Genomic DNA, 19,470 nt, shown 5'->3' with positions numbered 1-19,470 from the left:
TCGGATCCTCCGACACCGTCGCCACCTCCATCTCCGACAGGTTCTCCCCCGGTTTCATGCGTCGGTGGCGAAAGGAAGAAGAGGGTGGGAGAAAAGGGCGGGAATTGGGTGGAGAGCGGCGGAGGATGGAAGACAAGAGTGGGGGATTTTGGCGCGGAAACAGTGCGGGTGCTCCGCCTTCCTTTTGGGTGGGCTAGGGGGTCAGAGCGCGACGTTTAGCGTGTCTGGACTCCCGCACACCCCCCCTGGTTCCGATTTGCGGGAAAAATCATGGTCCAGACCGCGCCACGGACTGATACAGAACCGCGTTGGATGGCTTCTGTGGTCCAGACAGCACGATCCAGACATATGCGGGCAGTTTGTGGGTCGCCGTTGGAAATGCCCTAAACAATTGCAGATTCTTCTGTTATGTAGGAGTAGGCAGATCGAGTTATGTTTGTTTCAGCTTTGATTGGATTTATTTATCTGTGGACTCGCTTGAAGTACACTTTAAGATGTTTTAGACAATTGCATTGGAAATGGCATGAATGCTAACAAATTCAGCTTCACTGGTAATGCCGATTTGATATAACTGTTTGTTTCAGCTTTCAGATTCAGGTTCACTAGCAAAGGTGAATCTGGTCTCGAAGCTCAAACAAACAGACCTGAGTGTGGAAGAAACACTTCGACATCCCTGCAGTGGAGAGATGGAGACTGTGCGGGTTGCAAAGAGAGCCGTGGTACCATGAACAATGCAGAAGAAACATACTGGAGTACATGATATGGCAAGCCGATGAATTGATAAAAATAAATTAATCAAGCACAACATGATAACAGCATATGTTAATTCCTATTGCGCACCGGCGACGGCGGCCGGGGCGGCCTCGCCGCGGGCCTCCTCGTCGTCGACCCATGACCAGTAGTGCCGCTTCACGGTGATGGCCGCGCCGCCGCCGTCGTGGCCCTCGCCCTCGCCGGCCTCCTCCGTGTCGAACTCGCCCTCCTCCGGGACGCCCTCGACGAGCTCCGCGTCCACCGCGTGCAGCACGTACCTGGCGGGGAGCCCCGGGTAGGAAACGGACTCCCGCTCCTCCACGCGCGGCTCCGGGGCCGCCCCCAGGATCCGGACGCGGGCGCGCTCGCCGAGCTCCTCGACGACGGCGCGGGCCGCGGCGGCCTCGGGGGTCTCCCCGGGGCGCATCTTCTCGGAGAGCGGCCGCGCGGCCCGGCGGCGGAGCGTGCCGTCGGAGAGCAGCTGCCGGGTCTCCACGAGGAGCGCGCCCCGGCGGTTGCGGATGCGCACGGTGGCGACGTGGACGGCGCGCACAACGAGGGCCGGCGGGGAGGAGGCCGCGGGCAGGAGCGTGCAGTCGCCGCAGGAGAGCTCCAGGAAGAGGTTGAGCAGGTTCTTGGTCCCCGGCGCGGATCCCCAGGAGGCGAGCGCCGGGCCCGGGAGGCGCGGCCGGAGGTACGCCGCGAGCGAGTCCAGCGTCGGGAAGGCCAGCGGCCGCGGCGGCGACGGCGGCCGCATCTGGTGCCCGTCGTCGATTTGGGGGCGCACGAGTTTCTTTCTCCTCCAGATGAGAATTGAGATCCTCCGGTGGGTTGCGTTGCCGGAACGGAAGCATGGCGCTCGGGCTTAGGAAATGCTAGGCGTGGGCTCGGTTACATGGGCCAGTCGAGGCCCATATAAGAAAACAGCAATTATGACGGCCCAGCAGGAGTTGGACACGGAAGCGGAAGCCCAGCAGGAATCGGTGGAATCGATCACAAAACAGAAGGAAGCAATCGTGGTCTCTTCTCCCCAATTGCCACCGGAATTTCTAGACGCGTCCAAAATCCTCCCGGCGGCTGGGCTTCTCGCCGTCCGTCGCCGCCGGGCGACGCGTGCACGGACGCTGTCGCCGAGGCCCGCACGGGCACCGAGGCTCTCCTCCTCTGCAGACAGCGTTTGCCTTTGCGGCTGGGCGATGGATTTGGGGACGGAGAATCGCCTTGCGGCGTTGCTCCTCGAGGAGGCCCGGAGGCTGCGGATGCAGGCGGAGAAGGAAGGGGTGCACGCCTATCTGCAGAAACCTAATGTGAGGCACCGCCCCAACTCGCGGTTCCTTGCCGCCACCGTTCTTGGCGTTCAGCAAGGTCGGTTGGCTTCTCCTTGCTTTTGTTCGATGCTAATATGATAAGCTGGTATCTGTTGGTTATGCTCAGTGCCCAGCTAATATGATTTACTAACTAAAAGCAGTTATATTGCAAAATGACATGTCTTAGTAATTTTTTTGCTAGTGCTCATATCCAAAAACTTTCATTTGAAAGAAGATGCTACTTTGTTGAGAACTTGCCGATAGAAATCCAGTTTGGAACTTGCAATTGTGTGGAAATACGTGCTTTCTTATTGAAATGTTTTTTTCTCTGTTTGTCTGCAGCAAATCGAGTTGTGGAGGTTAATGAGATGTGGCGTGCCAGGGAGAAGGAACTGGAGCTGGAATCAAAGATGAAAACCAGAACCAATGGTCGAATTGACTCGAGATCCCACAAACGGAAGAACGACTCAAGAGACCAGAGCCCTGTCTCTAAGACCCAGCGAGACAGACCGTATGGCGCATCATTTTCGTCGAGGGATTCACATAGCAGTTCTTATTCGGACTGGGAGGATGGGCTAGGCGATGATGAAATCGAAGAGTTTCTTCGATCAAGGTCAGTTACGGTATCCATCAACACAATGGATGAAATTAGATAGTAAAAAAATACGACATTAATTGAAGATGTGGTCTTTCTATGATGTTACATGTACTTTACATGTGACTAATCACCAGATCATATTCTTAAAATGTTCTCGTTTTAATAAGAAATGTTGTTAGCCTATACATTTGTATCTGCTATGCATAGGCCATCTATCTGCTCCAGTTTTCACTTAACAGCTAACACACAATTCTTTTGTTAGGGTGAAGCGCGGACGAGGAGCCATTGGTTCTAGAATGGATGAGCCTGGCCCATACCTCAAGCCTCCATCCGGTGGGCAAGACAATTCAATAAGTCCGGATGCACGAGTGAAAGAAGAACGGAAGCGCCAAGTTTATGGCCCAGAGAAGCCACTATTTTTGAGATCTAAGTCCTCAGACGAGGAGCCATCCACCTCGAAGCACAAGCACATTAAAGAAGAAAAGAACAATAGCAGCAACCGCGAGAGAAAGGAGGAGAACAGGAGGTCCAAACATCACCATCGTGAACATAAAAGCCGTAAGTAGGGAGTGATGGCTGATGATTAATCGGAACGTGGACAAAAGGTTCACCCTTTGCCACTAATTTGTGATCTGTTGAAACTGTTGTATCAAAACATGTCTCTTTTGAAGTAAATAGAAGGTCCTTTCTCTCATTGGTTGTTGGTCCTAGACTTCTACTTGGTGCTTTGCATTAGTTATGTGTTTGCAATTATGATGTGTTTTCGAAGTAGAGATGCTCAGTTTTGGTGTTCATTGTTCCATCTCTGCCTTCTAAACAATATTCTTCTTTCTCATTTAACCACAGTTGTAACCTAGATAGGCATACAGAAATGGGATCTGTAGACCATGTACAGAGCCACAGGCAGAAAAATCTGCTGAACAAAATGACAACATGATGGTTATGTTTATTGAGATGATACATTTTTTGCATAACAGTTCATACTCATCGGTATTTCTTATTACGCCATGATCATCCACCAGATGAAACTGAAGCCTACAAATGAAGACCCGGCGATCAAGCCCAGGGGATGCGTGGTGCCTCCGCTTGCTGTTGGCTTGGCAACTGCAGTAGAACAGATGACTGAGTTTATTAGCAGCTGAAATTCAGTTAAGTTTCCTCTAAAAAAAAGAATAAAGTCAGTTAAATTTGAGATGGTTTCAGAAGAGAGGTTCGGGCTACCAATTGAAAGAACATCTCTGCCAGTCATTATGTTGGTTTCATGTGTAGATTATTTCCCAGTGTTTTAAGGCAGTAATTTTTAAAGTTATTCTAGCGAGACTAGAAATTTGTAAGGTTCTCTACTTCTGATCATCCTAGACAGCACTAAGATTGTTGTCTGAACTCAAATTACCTGTAGAAGCAGCAGTTCCCGTGGATGCTGAAGAAGCGGCTGTGCTACCTGCAGTTGCAGCATCTGCAAAGAGAGTGAAAATCAGCAGTGCTCAGCACGCTGTTGTACAAATCAATCTAATTATGGCATGATTAATCTTATCGGTTGTGATCAAATCAGATCATCGTTGAAGAGATCTTGCGTGTGAAAACTTTCAGCAGAAGATACAATAATTATGGTTCTGGTTTGATGGAGATCCAAGTTTTGGCACCCATTTCTCTACCCTCAGCTCGTCGGCAACCGGCAGATTACTTTTTTTCATGTTGTTAAGTAAAGTACCACTACAAAGTACAGATTGATGGTAAAGATGTTTTAAGAGAGAGAGAGAGAGATGGCTAGCTCAGATCAGGTGCATGAAAGGACAAATTTTCGACTAAGGGACAATCCACCTTGATCTGATCCAAGTACTACTGTTTCTGACAAACAAATAATTAAGTTTCAGATCAGCTTTGACGTACGTGCGTGCCGCGCTAGGCGCTAAAGGCTAAACTATGCATCAATCGATCCTGTCGGCAATGATGATGATTGACGAGAGCTCAGCGAGCGGGCGAGCTTACCGGCGCCGGCGCCGGCGGTGTACTTGGCGCAGGTGGACGCGTCGGTGGTGACGCCGCAGCGCTTGGCGAGGAGCACCCCCTGCTCCGGCGCCACACCGAACGCCTGCAGCGCGGCCTTGTTCATGAGGATGGCGCACATGCACGCCGCCTGCGTGGCCGCCGCCTCCTTGAGCGGGTCGCAGCACGACTCCGGCGGCGTGTCGGTGGTGTTCAGGTAGCCCGCGCACGTCACGAGCTTCGACGCGCACGACGGCACCGCGCCGGTGGCATCCGCGGGCGTCGTCGTCCCCTGCGCCGACGACGGCGAGGCGGCCATGCAGCAGGCGACGGCCACGGCGATGGCGATGGCCACCGCCTGTGGCAGAAGGCGCGAGCCCACACCGCTCCACATCTTGCGAGGGCGAGGCTAGCTGCTGCGAGAGTGGAAGTGTGAGACAGTGAGTGCGAGCGAGCAAGGTGGTACGGTAGGGTACTATATTATTCAGCAGTTCCGCTGCTGCATGGATCTAAGCCTAGTCTAGCATGTGTGCCTGCAGGGTGGTTGGTGCCTGGCTGGCGACGTGTACGTACCTGGGCTGGAATCTTCCACGCTGTGCAAATGGCACGGCATGGATGATCCAGTTCGCGAGAGACGGTGGGCACGACAGGAGCCTTGTGGTTTTGAGCATTATAACAAAACCACAAACCCGCTTTTTGGCATCAGTACCGAACTAATATAGTGCTATATATAATTTTCAACAGATATAGATAAGGGGGTGAAAGGTATTAGGTATGTGCTACCTGGACGGAACTGTTGAACCCATGATTGTAAAGCGTAGCGAAAAACTTGATAATTTTGTAGGTTAGAGTTCAGGAATGAGGATGAACTTGATTTCTACAAGTGGACTGATCATGAGTCACTATCTTGTCTTCATTGCTGGGTTCGTTTATAGGTTATAGGCCTGTGGGCTTAGAATGACCGACAAGAATATTACTATCATGCATTATCACAGTGTGTTTACTGTAAATCATCTGAATATGCTGTGCAGAGCTGAGCAATAAGCACAACGATATTACATACAGAATTGAGAACAATTAGGAAGTTCTACACACTACTCCCTCTGTAAACTAATTTAAGATGTTTTTATATTTCTTTACAGACTTAGTACAAAAGTACTCCCTCCGTCTCATAAGATAAGAGCGTTTTCGACACTACTAGTAATAGGCAGGTTGGGGCTGAAAGGCATCTATTGTAGTGCAACTTAAGTAAAATCAAGTTATTTTCCAGATGTAGGACAATGTTTGCTTGTTCCAGTGGTAAGCTATTGTGAGTTTATTTCATGATGTGGCTATTCATATCTGAGTACTGACCATCCGATGCTCTTTTTTAGACTTGATCATGATTCTACAGTTCTTTTTCAGACTTAGTCATCCTATTCAAAATTTGCTTGTTCCAATGTATTATTCTGATTTATTAGAAACAGACTGAGGAGTTGGATCTTATTTGGTCTAGCCGAACGCCAATCATAGCACCAATTCCGGCAGAGATTAGCGAACTTTGTCAATCATTCTCGATTTATGGGAATTGGATGATTTGCCCCACTTTACAAGGGGGTTGATGATTTGCCCTAGGGTCGTTTCAATGACCAATGGCCCCGGCCCCACCTGGCAGCCTCTCGGGGGGGGGGGGGGGGGGGCAAATTATCAAATGAAGAAGTAAAGTAGGGCAAAAGATCCAATTTCTCGGTTTATATTACTTGTCACTCAAACAGACATTTATAAATGTATTTCAGTGCTAAATACATCCGTTTAAGCGACAAGTAATATACTCCCTCCGTCCCAAAATAAGTGTCTCAACTTTGTACTAACTTGTAGAAGTCCGGGTTGTCATGTGTGAACTCGGTGTTTCTCTTCCGGAAGATGGCGACGAGCACCTCCAATACCTTTGTGAGCAGGTTGCCCCTCGACGCCCAATGTTTTCAGGCGGCGCCCTATGTTGATAAAGCGTCGTGTTGGCAAAGAGATGTGCGTTGGAGGCGCCTAGCATGTCGAACGCGGTTGCCAAGCCATGGGCCTGTGATGGATCTAGATTTTTCAAATATATGATTTAACATGATGTACATGTTTAACATTTCAAGTACTTGATTAATATTTTAAGAATTTATATTTTTATGTCTACTTTTTTTCATACACATTGTACATTTTTTGTATACACCATGAATACTTTTTACATACATAATTAATATTTTTAAAACACTATATTTTTATGTCAATTTTCCATCACATTGTACATTTTTCGTATACATCAGGAATATTTTTATATACATGTTTAATATTTTTCAAATACATAATTAACATTCTTGCTATATATACATTTTGATGTCTACCTTCTCTTATACACACTGTACAAATTTCGTTACATTATAAACATTTTTCTAATGTGCGATTAGCATGTTTCAAATTTATATGTAAAGTGACTTTTATAATAGATATATTTAGAATATTTGGAAATATAAGCAAAAGTAAAAATTAAAGCAAGAAACGAAAGCAAAAATGTGAAATGAACATACGAAAAAAAGAATGCCGAAGGCCTGTGGTCCGTGTTGGCCCAGCCCAATCTCGCGGCTGTTTGGAGCGAGATGTGCTACTGTCTCCACGCGAGAGCTGCTATGTGGAATATCCTATGTGACGCACGTTGCGGCAAACTGTCGAGGAAACGCACAGGGTTCAGGCGCGAGCGACGCAATCTGGGCCAGCCCGTTAGCCGTTAGCGTAAAAGTACGGGCGGGTTGTTTCTCCCGGTTTCTAGAAGGTTCCCCGAATCGGTTTTTTTCCTGTTGTTTTTCTGGCTGGTTTTCTTATAGGTTTTTTCTTTTTCGTTTATTTTCTCTTCTGTCTCTTTTTTTATTTTCGTTTTGGTTTTACCTTTCCTGTTTCTTTCTTATTTTTTCATTTCTTTCCTTTTTATGTTTCTTTCTTCAAAAATTCGGAAATTTTAAAAATGTATAGAATTCAAAATTGTTCGCAAATTTGAAAATATGTTCAGGGTTTTCAAAAAAATGTTCGTGTTTACAAAAAAATGTTCGAAAATTTGAAAACATGTTTTTGTTTTCAGAAAATGATGGCTTTTAAAATATAGTTTGGGATTTAAAAAAAATGTTTCAGTCATTCTAAATTCCAAAAACTGTTCACAAATTCCAAAAATTGTTCATGTTTTCATTTTTTTAGGAGTTTCAAAAAATGTTCCCCTTTCAAAATTTGTTCCCGTTTTCAATAAATGTTTGGGTTTTCAACATAGTCCATGTTTAAAAAAAAATCAAGAGTTTCTGAAAATGTTCCCATTTTCAAATTTGTTCCAGAGTTTAAAAACATGTTCGTCTTTCCAAATTTTGTTCGCATTTTTTATTTTTTTCGGGAGTTTAAAATGTTCCCGTTGTCAATAAATGTTTGTGTTTTCAAAATTGTTCGTGTTTTCTAACAAAATTGAAGAGTTTCATAAAATGTTCCCATTTTCCAAATTTGTTCCGGAGTTTAAAAAAAATGTTCGTGCTTTCTAATTTTGTTCACGTTTATTATTTTCTTTGGGTAAATTGTTCCCATTTTCAATAAATGTTTGCGTTTTCTAAATTGTTTGTGTTTTTGAAAAAACTCAAGAGTTTCATAAAATGTTCCCATTTTCCAAATTTGTTCTGGAGCTTAATTTTTTTCTTCATGTTTTCAATAATTGTTCGCATTTTTATATTTTGTTCGGGAGTTTAAAATGTTCTCGTTTTCAAAAACTGTTTGTGTTTTCAAAATTGTTCGTGTTTTTAAAAAAAATTCAGGATTTTTGTAAAATGTCCCCATTTTCAAAATTTGTTTCAGAGTATAAAAAAATGTTTGTGTATTCAAAAATTGTTCGCCTTTTAATATTTTGTTCGGCAGTTTAAAATGTTCCCGTTTTCAAAAAATGTTAACTTTTTCCAATTTTTCTCGGAATTTCAAAAATACCAGATTTCAAATTTTTTCGTAGATCATAAATATGTTCATACTTTTGAATTTGTTCAAAGTTTTAAAAAATATTCCTGTTTTGCAAACTTCGTTCAATGGTTTGAAAATATGTTCCCGTTTCTTAAAATTTATCAATGATTAAAAAATGTTGATGTTTTCAAGAATAATCAAGATTTTCCAAAAAATATTTTATGTTTTAGAAAACTGTTTGAGTTCCTTTTCCTGAAATACTATTTACTATGTTTGAGCAAATCGCGTTTCAAAATAATATGCACGTTTGCAGAGGTTGCATTTAAACTTTATTTAAAAATCGGATCTGTTGTTGGCGTTCCTTCTTAAAGGTTTGCGCTGCAGTTTTAGTTAGTAACTGATGTTAGGTCAAGTGGCAATGGACTATCAAGCGTAGCAGGAGGTCTACGGTTCGAAGCCACTCCATCGCGTATAATTTTTTGCGAACTATTCGCCCGCTACCCACTACAGTATCCACACGCCCCGCTACATGCTACAGTATGGCACGCCGCGATGGGCTGGCCCAGTCGGGCGGTCCCCTATGCGAAGCCCCGACTGTGTGCCGCAATAAGAGCTCCCCTGCTATGTCTCGCATTAAGCGAGACAGTAGCTACTCTCTCGTTGAGAGTGTGCAGTGACGGGCCGGCCCATGGGAGCCGAGTTAAACATACTCCCTCCATTCCTTTATGTAAGGTGTATTATTATCGGTACGGTGACCAAGGCACATGATTATACATATGTTAGGATGAAATTAACCTTATTCAAATCATTGATTAGCAGCAACTAAATCATTTATGCTAGGAAAGTAAGAGATGCACGCAATCAGGAGAGAGATACTTTCCTTTTTCTCTTTACAAGAAGAGATGCATGCAATCAGGGGAGATATACTTTCCTTTATCTAAAGGGCTAACAATGGAATTATGAGGGATTACAAGAAATGCACCTTACATTATGAAATTTTATCACAAAACAAATACACCTTATATAAAGGAACAGAGGGAGTAATTCGCAAAGCAGCTAACCACTGTGCTAGAGTCGGATTACTGAATTGCATGGCTCGTCCTGCTTGAGGTGACAAGCTCTGGTTTTCCACCTCCCCCCCTTCCCCTTTTTTCTCTGTTTTCTTATACCAGTTTTACTGGTTTTCGAAAATGGATTTTCTTTGTTTCTTTCCTTGTTTTTACTGTTTTTTTTCTTTTCTTTCTTCTTTCTTCATTTTTATTCGGATTTCTCTGGGTTTTTTATCCTTTTCTTTTATTTTTTGTTTGGTTTTGTTATACATTCTCCATTCTTTTGTTTTTTATTTTCGTTTTTCTTTTGTTTCTTCCATTGTTTTTATCAGTTTTTTCATTCTCTTCTGCATTTGTTTCTTTGGTTTTATTATTCATTTTCTTTTTCCTTTGATTTATTTTTGTTTCTGCACATCTTTTAATAAATGCCAACAATTTTCCTACACATTTGTAACGTATTTTTAATTCATGGCCAATATTTTTTTATACATTTTAAATACTTGATTCATAGTTTTCAGACAAAAAGATTAAATTTTTTTAATACACGGTCAGCATTTTTTCTATATACATTTAACATTTCCTAAATGCTTGATTATCATTTTTTAAATACTTGTTCAATATTTTTTCAAATGTTTGATTAACACACACACACACACACACACACACACACACACACACACACACACACACATATATATATATATATATATATATATATATATATATATATATATATATGATAAAAGTTTATCATTATCTAATAAGAGATCAATATTTTTTGTATACACGTTCAACATTGTCCAAGCTCTTGTTCAACATTTTCCAAAGACTTGTTCAATATATTTTAGTACTTATTCAACATTTTCAAATACTTGTTAAAAAAATTCAAATACTCGTTCAACATTTTCAAATACTTGTTCAACATTTTACTGTTTTTTGCAATAAATGTATTTAGAATATTTCAGAGAATAAACAAAGGTACAAAAATAAAGCAAAAAAAACATTAAAAATAAAAATAGAAAAACATGTTGTGGCCTCCCGCGTGCATGGGCCGGCCCATCTCGCTCGCCCATTCAGCGAGTCGGTAGTTCGAGTCGCTCAAGGCGAGATATAGGGGAGCCCGTGTCTCCACGGGGTCACCGCCAGAACCTATTTGGCGCTTATATAAGTACAAACGGTACGGGACGCACACCGCTCGCTCGTGTAGTTCGTTTAAGCGGACAACCCGATTTAGTCTCCCCCAACCAGTTTCGGGAACCTTCAAGAAGGTTTTCCCGCTTTTCTAGGGTGATTTCTTCTCTTATTTTTGAAGGATGGGTCATCTTTGGGGTTTTTACATTTTCCCCTTTTCTTTTCTTTTTCGTTTTCTGATTCATGTTTTTTTCAAATTCATGATTTTTTTTCTTAGTTCGTGAACCTTTTCCAAATGTGCAAATATTTTTTACATATTCATGAAATTTTTGTCAAATTCATGATCCGCTCTCAAGTTTTTGGTCTTTCTTCAAATTTGCAATTTTGTATCAAATTATGATTTTTTTGGAATTCCTGAACTTTTGAAGGTAGCACATTTTTTCTCAAATCCGTCAATTTTTCCAAATTCGCAAACTTTTTAGAATTCGTGAAGTGCTTTCAAAATCGCGAACTTCTTCAAATGCCCTTTTTCTCTTCAGAAAATCATGCGTCTATTCTACACAATGTTTAAACTCTCGGGCTTTGTTTAGAGAACTGGTGTCTTTTCCTTCCAGAGCCAACAATTTTTTTTACAGCAAGCAGCCGACGAGTATACATAAAAAAGAGAGTAATCAACGAGGTGGCAACCGAGCAGCGCGAGACGGGCATTTCCTATTTGGCGCTTCAGGCGCTTCAGATGCCCGTTATAGTGCATTCTGCAACTTGGCGCACACTCCCTCCGTTGTGGCACTTAATTTGTTTTCTCTATTTTAAACCCAAGAAACATGCGCGTGACATGATAAGAATCGCACACCTTTCGGTCAGTATGAATTGCACTAACCAAGTTGGTCACCGGAATTGTTGTGCTAGTTTACTTTTTTTCTTTTATATGCAACGCTGAGAAACGCAGTTATTTCTTGTTTGTGTTTTCTCTTTCTTTTTTTTATTTTCTTAAATGTGCAAAAAATTCAAATTTATTAACTTAAAAAAACCGTGAACTCTTTTTCAAAATTGATGAACCTTTTTAATTTATGTTAGCTTTTTTCGAATTTATATATTTTTTAAAATTTTCTGAACTCTTTTTCCCAAAATTAATTTTTTTCCAAATCAATGACCCTTTTTAAAAAGGCCAGTGCTACAAATCAACCGGCTGATGCCAGGAAGATTTAAGCCGCCTCCCTGACCGTTCGATCAGCCCCATCACACTCGTCGGATCCTTTCTCTCAGCTGGTCTGCATGGTCAACGCACGCACGATCTCTTCCTCACATCGTACAACAGGCCCCTCTCTTGCTTCGACCTCGCAGCACCAGTAGCCGCCGGCTGCATCGGAGCCCAGGTAGCCGCCGCGACGCTTCACTGCAACGACAACATCGGTGGGGTGGCGCTTCACCGCAGCACTTGCCGCCGCCGGCGATATTCCATTGAAACACATGCCGCTTCGATGATGCTTCATCCCAGCCCCGACGGCTACCGGCGAAGCTCCATTGCAGCACTGTTGGCCCTCCGGCGAAGCTCCATTGAAGCACTAGACGGCCTCAACGGAGCTTCATCGCAACACCGGCTCCCCCGGCGAAGCTCCATCGACGGCGACGAGTGCTGTGATGCAGCATGGCGGCCATGGCGGAAGTTGCAGCGCGGCAGGCAGCGACGACGGTGGAAACTGAGATGCAGCGCTGGGGCCAATGGCAGAAGCTGCAACGCAGCAGGCAGCGACGACGGCGGAAATTGAGATGCAGCGTTGGCGGCCATGGTGGATGCTGCGATGCAGCGTTGCTCGACGACGTAGCAGGGCGGCCATGGTGGAAGTTTGCGACGCAGCACGAGGCGACAACAGCGAAAGCTGCGATGCAGCGCCGAGGGCCATGGCGGATGCTGCGTTGCCGGCGACGGGTGCTGCGACGCAGTGCGGTGGCCATGGCAGAAAGTTGCGACTCCGACGACGGAAGATACAATGCAGCGCGGGGGATACTGCGGTGCAGCGCCGTCGGCTATGGGAGTGCTGTGACGCGACAACGGATTATGACCGCGCAAGAGCCGTAGGCTACGGCGGATTGCGGCGGCGCTAGCGGATGCTTCTAGCGGTGGAGGAGAATGAGATATAGGAAAGAGAGCGCCCGTGGTCGTGCGGCTGTGAAGAGATAAGGTGGGACGAGAGAGAGAGCCGATATGTCGGTCCACAGAGGGACACGTGGCTGGCGAGCGACGCGGTTTACGCGAGTGAAAAATCAGCCGGATGTTTTTAATCGTTTTTCTTTTAAAAATTGATGAACTCTTTTGAAATTTGTGATTTTTTTTTCAAAATTGATGAACTTTTTTCGAAAATCGATGTACTTTTCCTCTAATGGATGAGTTTTTTCTATAAAATCCTTAAACCTTTTTTTATTTCATAAATATTTAAAAAATTGGCTAGGTTTTTCTACTAGATCAACAACACAAAAAAGCAAAAAAAAAAAAAAAACTAACTAGCGGACGACCAGCAAGGACTAGTGGGCAAATCGTGTTGATGGCCCGCGCCCTGCTTGGGCGCATGTGAGCGCCATCGCTACTTTCCAACGCAGAAGGTAGCGCCATGGGAGCTCCCGCCGAGATGATCGAGCCGTCACTTGCGAATGGTCCACGACTCACATAGCCACGCACAAGTGCCAGTTGTTGGCTCCCTAGTGCTTAGGGGGTGTTTGGTTCAAGGACTTTTTAGTCCCAGAGACTAAAAAAAATCCCTAGAAACCAAACGGGAGGGACTTTTTTTACAGGGACTATAAAAAGTCCCAGGACTTCTGAACCAAACACCCCCTTAATGATCTAGGGAGGAGGCCTCAGGGTCACCACAGTTGTCAAGTTGGTTGGTCCTGAACGGTGGCACACACAACCAGTTCTTGGTGGTCCCAAACGCCATGAAAATGAGTGTCACGTACAATACGCCATCTGCCGAGCTGCAAGGCGAGCTAGTCGTACCCTTCAATGGCTTGCCATGAGGGTGTTAGACTACCCACAATGGGAGTACCATAGGTAGTAACATCACATATATCTAGATAAAATAGATGATGTGGCAAACAATAAATGAAGAAAGAGAGGCATGTGGTAACATAGCTAGTTACTACTAGTATGAGTAACATCACACATATCAAGGCAAGATGAGTCTATAGTCTAATAAATAAAATGTTGCATGTTACCACACATATGTTACTCCCCACTATAGAGGTAGTCTTAGGATGGCGTAGAGCGTGAGGAAAACAAGGACGAGGAGGTAGAACGTGAGATGTCCCACTAGCGGTAGTGGTAGGAATGTGTCGTCTCAGAGACCATAATAGGCCATGGCGGTTTCACTTTCTATGAGATGTCAATGTGATTAGTTAAATTTCAATAATTTTGGTGAACACCAAAATATTTACTATCCACACAGTTTGAGTTGGGTTTACGGTCCTATTTCTTTTTCTATGGACCCCTTTAGCTGGCGAACGTTTGCTGGGAGGGGTGACATTTGCGAACCATTTCGCTAGCAGTTTTATTTGTGAGAGATGACATTAGAGCGACATGATAGTTTCTGTCAGAAAAGAGATCGTCTCAAAACTAAAACTGCCGTAAAAAAGGTTCTTTGCCATCCTCTTGGAACGTCAGCCAGAATAAGATTTCCGTCGTGCTCTTCACACCCTGGGCTGGCTTAAGAATATGCATCGGTATACTATATACCCATACCACCACGCAGCTTTTTTATCTTTACTTTCCCCTTTCTGCCACGAATACCACGCAGCGCTTTATCGTGCGCATGGCATATGGTGTGCCATCCACGGAAGAAAGCAGCGACTTTTAGCCTAGGAGCAGAAAGGAAGGCAAAGAAGGCGGCCAAAACAAAGGAAGACGAGCTTTGTTTACAAAGGATTAGCACTGAAAGACAGCGAGAAAGGAGGAGAAAAATGAAAAGCTTCATCGGCATCGGCTCTGCGACACTGGCTACGGCTACTACCACCACTACAGATCAAAAAGAAAAAAACTTCTAGCATAATAAAGCTCCTAAAGACGCCATCATGACGAGCCCTACCACCAGCGGCGCCATACCGGGTCGAGCCAAAGCAGCTCCGCCCACGTCCTGCAAAAGATGGACCAAAATGTCAAAGAGAGAACAGGAAAATCGAAGTGGTGAGTGAAATGTGAAAGCAAATCAATGGAGATTGACGGAGCATGGAAAGAAGCAAAAGGGAGTTAAGTAAAGGAGAGGACGCGGGTGGTGGAACCGGCGGCAGTACGCACCTGCCGCTTGACGCCGGGCGCGGGCATGGGCAGGATGGTGGCCGTGTCCCTGACGCCGCGTGGAACCGGCACGGCGGGGCTGCTCTCGATGACCGGCGCCCCGCTTCCGGAGTCCGGCGCCGGCGCGTAGGATGGGGCTGGCGCGCGCGCCGGGCCCGCCGACCACGGCGCAGGCGCCGGCGCGTGCGCGCCGCCACGGGCCCGCCTCTCCTCGCCCCGGCCCCGCTTCCACCGCTCCGTCGGCAGCCTCGGCCTCATCCCGTCGTCGTCGTCGGCGCCGGTCACCGGCGGCGGCGCGGAGAGCGGCGACAGCACCGGCGAGGGGTCCGGCACGATGAAGCTCAGCGGCACCTTCTCCTCATGCAGCTGAGCACCGCATCGCCGCAAGTAAACGCAACGTTATACCCACGTACGTGACGTGAAGACATCGATAATTCAGTACACACGCACCGCACGTACCTTGTATGCTTGCGACGGATGCATGAGCAAGGAGCAGAGCAGCAACGCGAGCACGGAGGAGGAGCATTGCACGCTGGAAGCTCCCATCTCTTCCTTCCACAGCGCTTGTCCTGCTCCTCGCTGCTTGTGCTTGTGCTACCGTCTGGTCCCTGGAGCTCGAACAAGTAGCCGTGGAGCGACAGCGAGTGGTGGGAGTAAATACGGAGCGAGGAGGCACCGCACCGCGCCGCGCCGCACATGGTGATGGTGGTGCCAGGCGCACTGGCCTGCAGTGCAGTGCAGGCAAGGGTAGAAAGCATAAAGCCCAAAGCCCAAACTGGTAAGCAAGTAAAGCCTGTAACAAACGAACAAATTACTAAAGCACGGACGCCTGGCTTTCGAGGGCCTTTTCAGCGTGATGATGGGAGGAAAGGTTATGTTAATCGGCGCCTAGATTCGCGATTAATCTGTAGCTGACCGTCGCACGCACCCGGTGACACGGACGAACAGAAGGTGGTGGAACAGGGACTGGGAGTGTGCAGCAGCGGCTGCAGCCAAGCGTGGGAAGGCAGCGCAGTGGGGTTTTACCTTTTGGTCGCGGCTTTTTGCTCGGTGTTTCGAATCCGGGCGGGATGATTCCGACGAGCGCGCGTGGAGTTCGAGGCGCTTTCTGGGCCCGATAATTGTGACATGAATGGCTGGCACGCGCACCACCACCGTCGTCAACTCTCCTCGCCGCCGCTGTCCCGGTCACCAACGACGGTGGGCGGGGTCCATGCTCCACGGGCACCGCCGGCTGGGGTTTCGCGTTTTTATTAACCGCTTCTTGGTGTCCTTGCAACGCAATGCGCCCGAGAGAGCCCCGCAGCGGTGGCGGTGGCGGCATGCGATGCTGCTACGTACTGCTCGTCTGTCATCGCGCATGATCGATCCTTTTGGATCGACAGCGTTATCCGTTAGGAAGCGTGCATTGCACATCGTCCTAACAAGAAGCGAACACGCGAAAGGCGCTCTATCATGGCCTCATGATGCGTCCGAGTATACATAGCTGCTAATCCACTTACAATGAAACGAATCATTGCAGCGCACTCTTGGTTGATTTGGTCTAGAGACAAACCGAGTTATCAGTGATTGGATGATTGAAGAGCAAAAATAAGTAGTAGTGGAACAACAGCTACTCTTATTAGTTACTTCCTTGGTCTGAGTTTATTAGTCTTCAAATTTTGAAATATATGTGGTATTTTTGCTTACATGTATTGTTGAATTTGTATTTGAAAGAAGTTTCAATTGTATTATTTTTGCTTACATATACTGGTGAATTTATTTTTGGAAGAAGTTTCAATTGTATTATTTTTGCTTACCTATAACTTAAATTTTGTTACACAAATGCATGGTCAAATTTTGCCTCAAAAAACGAGGAGCCTAATATACGAGGGGGTACTTTTTTTCACTTTCTCTATTTCTTTCTTTTTCTAATTTAATGTTTTTACCTGTGGCTATGGCTAGTTACAGTGATGCATCCTAGTGTACAATACTACCTGTACAATGCATAGCATATTTTGTATCATAGGGATCTCATTTATTGTGATGCATGCCTCATATTTCCTTTGTCCGTGAATAAGTGTACTTTGGCAATTAAAATTTGTCCAAAAAAAGTGTATTTCTATCTTCTCAGTGCACTTTAAAGTAGAAAAAAAAGCTTCTCTCGCGTCACACGGTAATCACGACCAATAAGGCTGGCCATAGTGGTGGCGTCTTAGCCGGTATCATGCACTCGGGAATAGCAAACACGCTGATGTGGCAGAAAAAGGAATGGAGAGAAGGTTAGAGTAAGGCTGGTCGTAATGGGAGTATCATAAGTGGTATCACGCATACCAACTAGACTTTTTAAATGATGTGGCACACAATTAAATGAGGAAAGAGATGATGTGGTATCATATCATGATACCGTATCATATTAAATGTTGTACTACTTTGTGTCATACTCCCTCCTGTCCGGTTTATAGGGCTTATCTCAAAATTTTAGTTTTTCCATTTTATAAGGCTCAATTTGGTTGAGAAAATTGACCAATGCATGTACTTTATGCGGAAGTTCAAGGCGTTCGTGGATAACAACGAGCTTAAGGAGTTATACATGCATGGTAGGCGTTTCACTTGGTCTAATGAAAGAGATCAGTTGGTGATGACTAAGATCGACCAGGTCCTGGTCTCGGTGGATTGGGAGCTCAACTTTCCGGATGTGCTGCTTCAAGCTCTCTCCTCCAATATCTCGGATCATGCACCACTTCATTTGTCTACCTCTGCCCCATTCTGCCCAAAGCGTAGGTTTCGGTTTGAGATCTACTGGACTCGTTTGGAGGGTTTTGAGCAAGCTGTGAAAGACGCCTGGGTGTGTGAGGATGACATTGCTGACCCTTTCAAGAGGCTCAATGCGTTGCTTAGGAACACCGCCTCAGCCCTGCAAGCCTGGGGCCAACGCAAGATTGGCAACATAAAAATTCAGATGGCGATCGCCAACTATGTCATCCTCAGACTGGACAGAGCGATGGAGTCCCGTTAGCTTGAATGGAGAGAGAGGTGGTTGAGAAGAACACTTAAGCACACGCTTTTGGGTTTGGCCTCTCTCCAGCGAACCATTGAGAGACAACGCTCTCGCTTGAGATGGATTCGTGAAGGGGATGCCAACACCAAGCTCTTCCAAGCGGTGGCTAATGGAAGGAGAACCAAAAACTTCATCCCTCACATCAGGCACAACGGAGAGTTGGTCTCGCAGCAAGAGAGAAATGAGGAGATCTTCTCGGATGCCTACGAACAGTTGTTGGGGCAGGCTTTAGCTCGCGACGTCGACGTCGATCTTAGTTTCCTGGATATGGCTCAGCTTGATCTCTCGGAGTTGGACACTATATTCACAGAAGAGGAAGTTTGGAGCGCAATCAAGGAGATGCACCCGGAGCGGGCACCAGGGCCGGATGGGTTTACCGCGGCCTTTTATCAGAAGGTGTGGCCCATCATCAAGCATGAGATCATGGCGGTGTTTCTTAAGCTCTATGTTGGAGATGGCCGTGGTTTCGGTAAGCTTAACCGAGCCCACATTGTCCTTATACCGAAGAAGCCGGACGCGGAGGAGGTTGGAGATTTTCGGCCCATTAGCCTCCCGCACAGTGTGGCTAAGATTTTCGCCAAGTTACTCGCGATGAGAGCGCGCAGAAGAATGAAAGAAATCGTCACGACCAACCAGTCAGCTTTCATCTGTGGGAGGCATCTACATGACAATTTCCTCCTTGTTAGGCAAGTGGCCAGGAAGTTACACGCTCGCAAGGCGGACATCGCTTTTTTGAAGCTTGACATCACTAGGCTTTTGATTCGCTCAATTGGTCGTTCCTGACGGATGTGATGAGGAGCAAAGGATTCGGCCAAAAGTGGTGCGGTTGGATCTCTATTCTCCTACGGACCGCCACCACCAAAGTGATTGTCAATGGAGTTCCCGGCAGAAGCTTCACTCATGTCAAGGGCCTCAGGCAGGGGGATCCTATCTCTCCCCTGCTATTCGTCATTGCCATGGATGTGTTGTCACGCATCGTGATCAAGGCTGCCAACTTAGGTGTTATAGGAAATTTTCCGGGCATCGAAGCTCATCAGTCGGTGTCGATCTACGCAGACGACGTGGTCTTATTTGTTAAACCAAAGGAGCTGGACCTCACATTTGTCAGATCGGTGTTACATGTGTTTGGGGAGGCCTATGGGCTTAAAATCAACTATCATAAGTCGATGGCCATCTTGATCCATGGGGATATCAGCGACCGAGACCGGGTGCAGTCCATCTTGCATTGTCGTTTGGGCAACTTTCCGTGCAAATACCTTGGTCTCCAACTTGCCATCCGACAGCTTTCGAGGGCCGATTGGCAGCCCATGATCGACCAAGCCAAGAGCTTCGGCCCGACCTGGCAAAGAGGGCTTATTCATCGCCCAGGACGTTTGGTG

At 45.9% G+C, this 19,470-nt stretch overlaps 5 protein-coding genes across 6 annotated transcripts; 2 read left to right on the top strand and 3 right to left on the bottom strand.

The window, feature by feature from the left end:
- Positions 1–702: 702 nt before the first annotated feature.
- On the bottom strand, positions 703–1,510 carry LOC109743308 (uncharacterized). The gene has a single exon (XM_020302388.4). It carries the CDS (start codon positions 1,508–1,510, stop codon positions 830–832), a length of 681 nt encoding a protein of 226 aa, XP_020157977.1. The 3' UTR covers positions 703–829.
- A 115-nt stretch (positions 1,511–1,625) lies between these two features.
- Positions 1,626–4,226, top strand: LOC109743307 (uncharacterized). 2 transcript variants are annotated; one of them, XM_020302386.4, is made up of 4 exons: positions 1,626–2,118; positions 2,403–2,673; positions 2,921–3,216; positions 3,681–4,226. In XM_020302386.4, the coding sequence occupies exons 1-4, from the start codon at positions 1,626–1,628 to the stop codon at positions 3,701–3,703; spliced, it is 1,083 nt and encodes a 360-aa protein (XP_020157975.2). In that variant the 3' UTR covers positions 3,704–4,226. The 2 variants fall into 2 exon arrangements, with proteins under 2 accessions (XP_020157975.2, XP_020157976.2); XM_020302387.4 differs by having other exon boundaries at positions 2,921–3,263.
- On the bottom strand, positions 3,469–5,127 carry LOC109743309 (uncharacterized). The gene is made up of 3 exons (XM_020302389.4): positions 4,648–5,127; positions 4,052–4,114; positions 3,469–3,762 (listed from the first exon to the last, which is right to left on the bottom strand). The coding sequence occupies exons 1-3, from the start codon at positions 5,036–5,038 to the stop codon at positions 3,659–3,661; spliced, it is 558 nt and encodes a 185-aa protein (XP_020157978.1). The 5' UTR covers positions 5,039–5,127; the 3' UTR covers positions 3,469–3,658.
- Positions 5,128–14,650: 9,523 nt separating this feature from the next.
- LOC109743315 (uncharacterized) lies at positions 14,651–15,779 on the bottom strand. Its single transcript, XM_020302393.3, has 3 exons — positions 15,511–15,779; positions 15,052–15,417; positions 14,651–14,890 (listed from the first exon to the last, which is right to left on the bottom strand). The coding sequence occupies exons 1-3, from the start codon at positions 15,595–15,597 to the stop codon at positions 14,798–14,800; spliced, it is 546 nt and encodes a 181-aa protein (XP_020157982.1). The 5' UTR covers positions 15,598–15,779; the 3' UTR covers positions 14,651–14,797.
- A 1,793-nt stretch (positions 15,780–17,572) lies between these two features.
- Positions 17,573–18,874, top strand: LOC141027332 (uncharacterized). Its single transcript, XM_073504334.1, has 2 exons — positions 17,573–18,044; positions 18,165–18,874. The coding sequence occupies exons 1-2, from the start codon at positions 17,573–17,575 to the stop codon at positions 18,872–18,874; spliced, it is 1,182 nt and encodes a 393-aa protein (XP_073360435.1).
- The last annotated feature ends 596 nt before the right edge of the window (positions 18,875–19,470 follow it).

This window comes from Aegilops tauschii, chromosome 7, assembly GCF_002575655.3.
Source record: "Aegilops tauschii subsp. strangulata cultivar AL8/78 chromosome 7, Aet v6.0, whole genome shotgun sequence".
Taxonomy (NCBI): Eukaryota; Viridiplantae; Streptophyta; class Magnoliopsida; order Poales; family Poaceae; genus Aegilops; species Aegilops tauschii.
Note: the sequence above shows the minus strand (reverse complement) of the source record. Positions and strands in the feature narration are given on the sequence as shown.

Coding starts and splice junctions, on each gene's coding strand:
- LOC109743308 (XM_020302388.4), bottom strand. CDS start 1,510: ATGCGGCCGCCGTCGCCGCCGCGGCCGCTGGCCTTCCCGACGCTGGAC.
- LOC109743309 (XM_020302389.4), bottom strand. CDS start 5,038: ATGTGGAGCGGTGTGGGCTCGCGCCTTCTGCCACAGGCGGTGGCCATC. Junction 4,115..4,647: donor CACCGCCGGCGCCGGCGCCG/GTAAGCTCGCCC, acceptor CTCTCTTTGCAG/ATGCTGCAACTGCAGGTAGC. Junction 3,763..4,051: donor GGGAACTGCTGCTTCTACAG/GTAATTTGAGTT, acceptor GTTCTACTGCAG/TTGCCAAGCCAACAGCAAGC.
- LOC141027332 (XM_073504334.1), top strand. CDS start 17,573: ATGCGGAAGTTCAAGGCGTTCGTGGATAACAACGAGCTTAAGGAGTTA. Junction 18,045..18,164: donor GGACAGAGCGATGGAGTCCC/GTTAGCTTGAAT, acceptor GGATTCGTGAAG/GGGATGCCAACACCAAGCTC.
- LOC109743315 (XM_020302393.3), bottom strand. CDS start 15,597: ATGGGAGCTTCCAGCGTGCAATGCTCCTCCTCCGTGCTCGCGTTGCTG. Junction 15,418..15,510: donor ATCCGTCGCAAGCATACAAG/GTACGTGCGGTG, acceptor TGCGGTGCTCAG/CTGCATGAGGAGAAGGTGCC. Junction 14,891..15,051: donor CGCCCGGCGTCAAGCGGCAG/GTGCGTACTGCC, acceptor CATCTTTTGCAG/GACGTGGGCGGAGCTGCTTT.
- LOC109743307 (XM_020302386.4), top strand. CDS start 1,626: ATGCTAGGCGTGGGCTCGGTTACATGGGCCAGTCGAGGCCCATATAAG. Junction 2,674..2,920: donor GAAGAGTTTCTTCGATCAAG/GTCAGTTACGGT, acceptor TTCTTTTGTTAG/GGTGAAGCGCGGACGAGGAG. Junction 3,217..3,680: donor CCATCGTGAACATAAAAGCC/GTAAGTAGGGAG, acceptor ATCATCCACCAG/ATGAAACTGAAGCCTACAAA.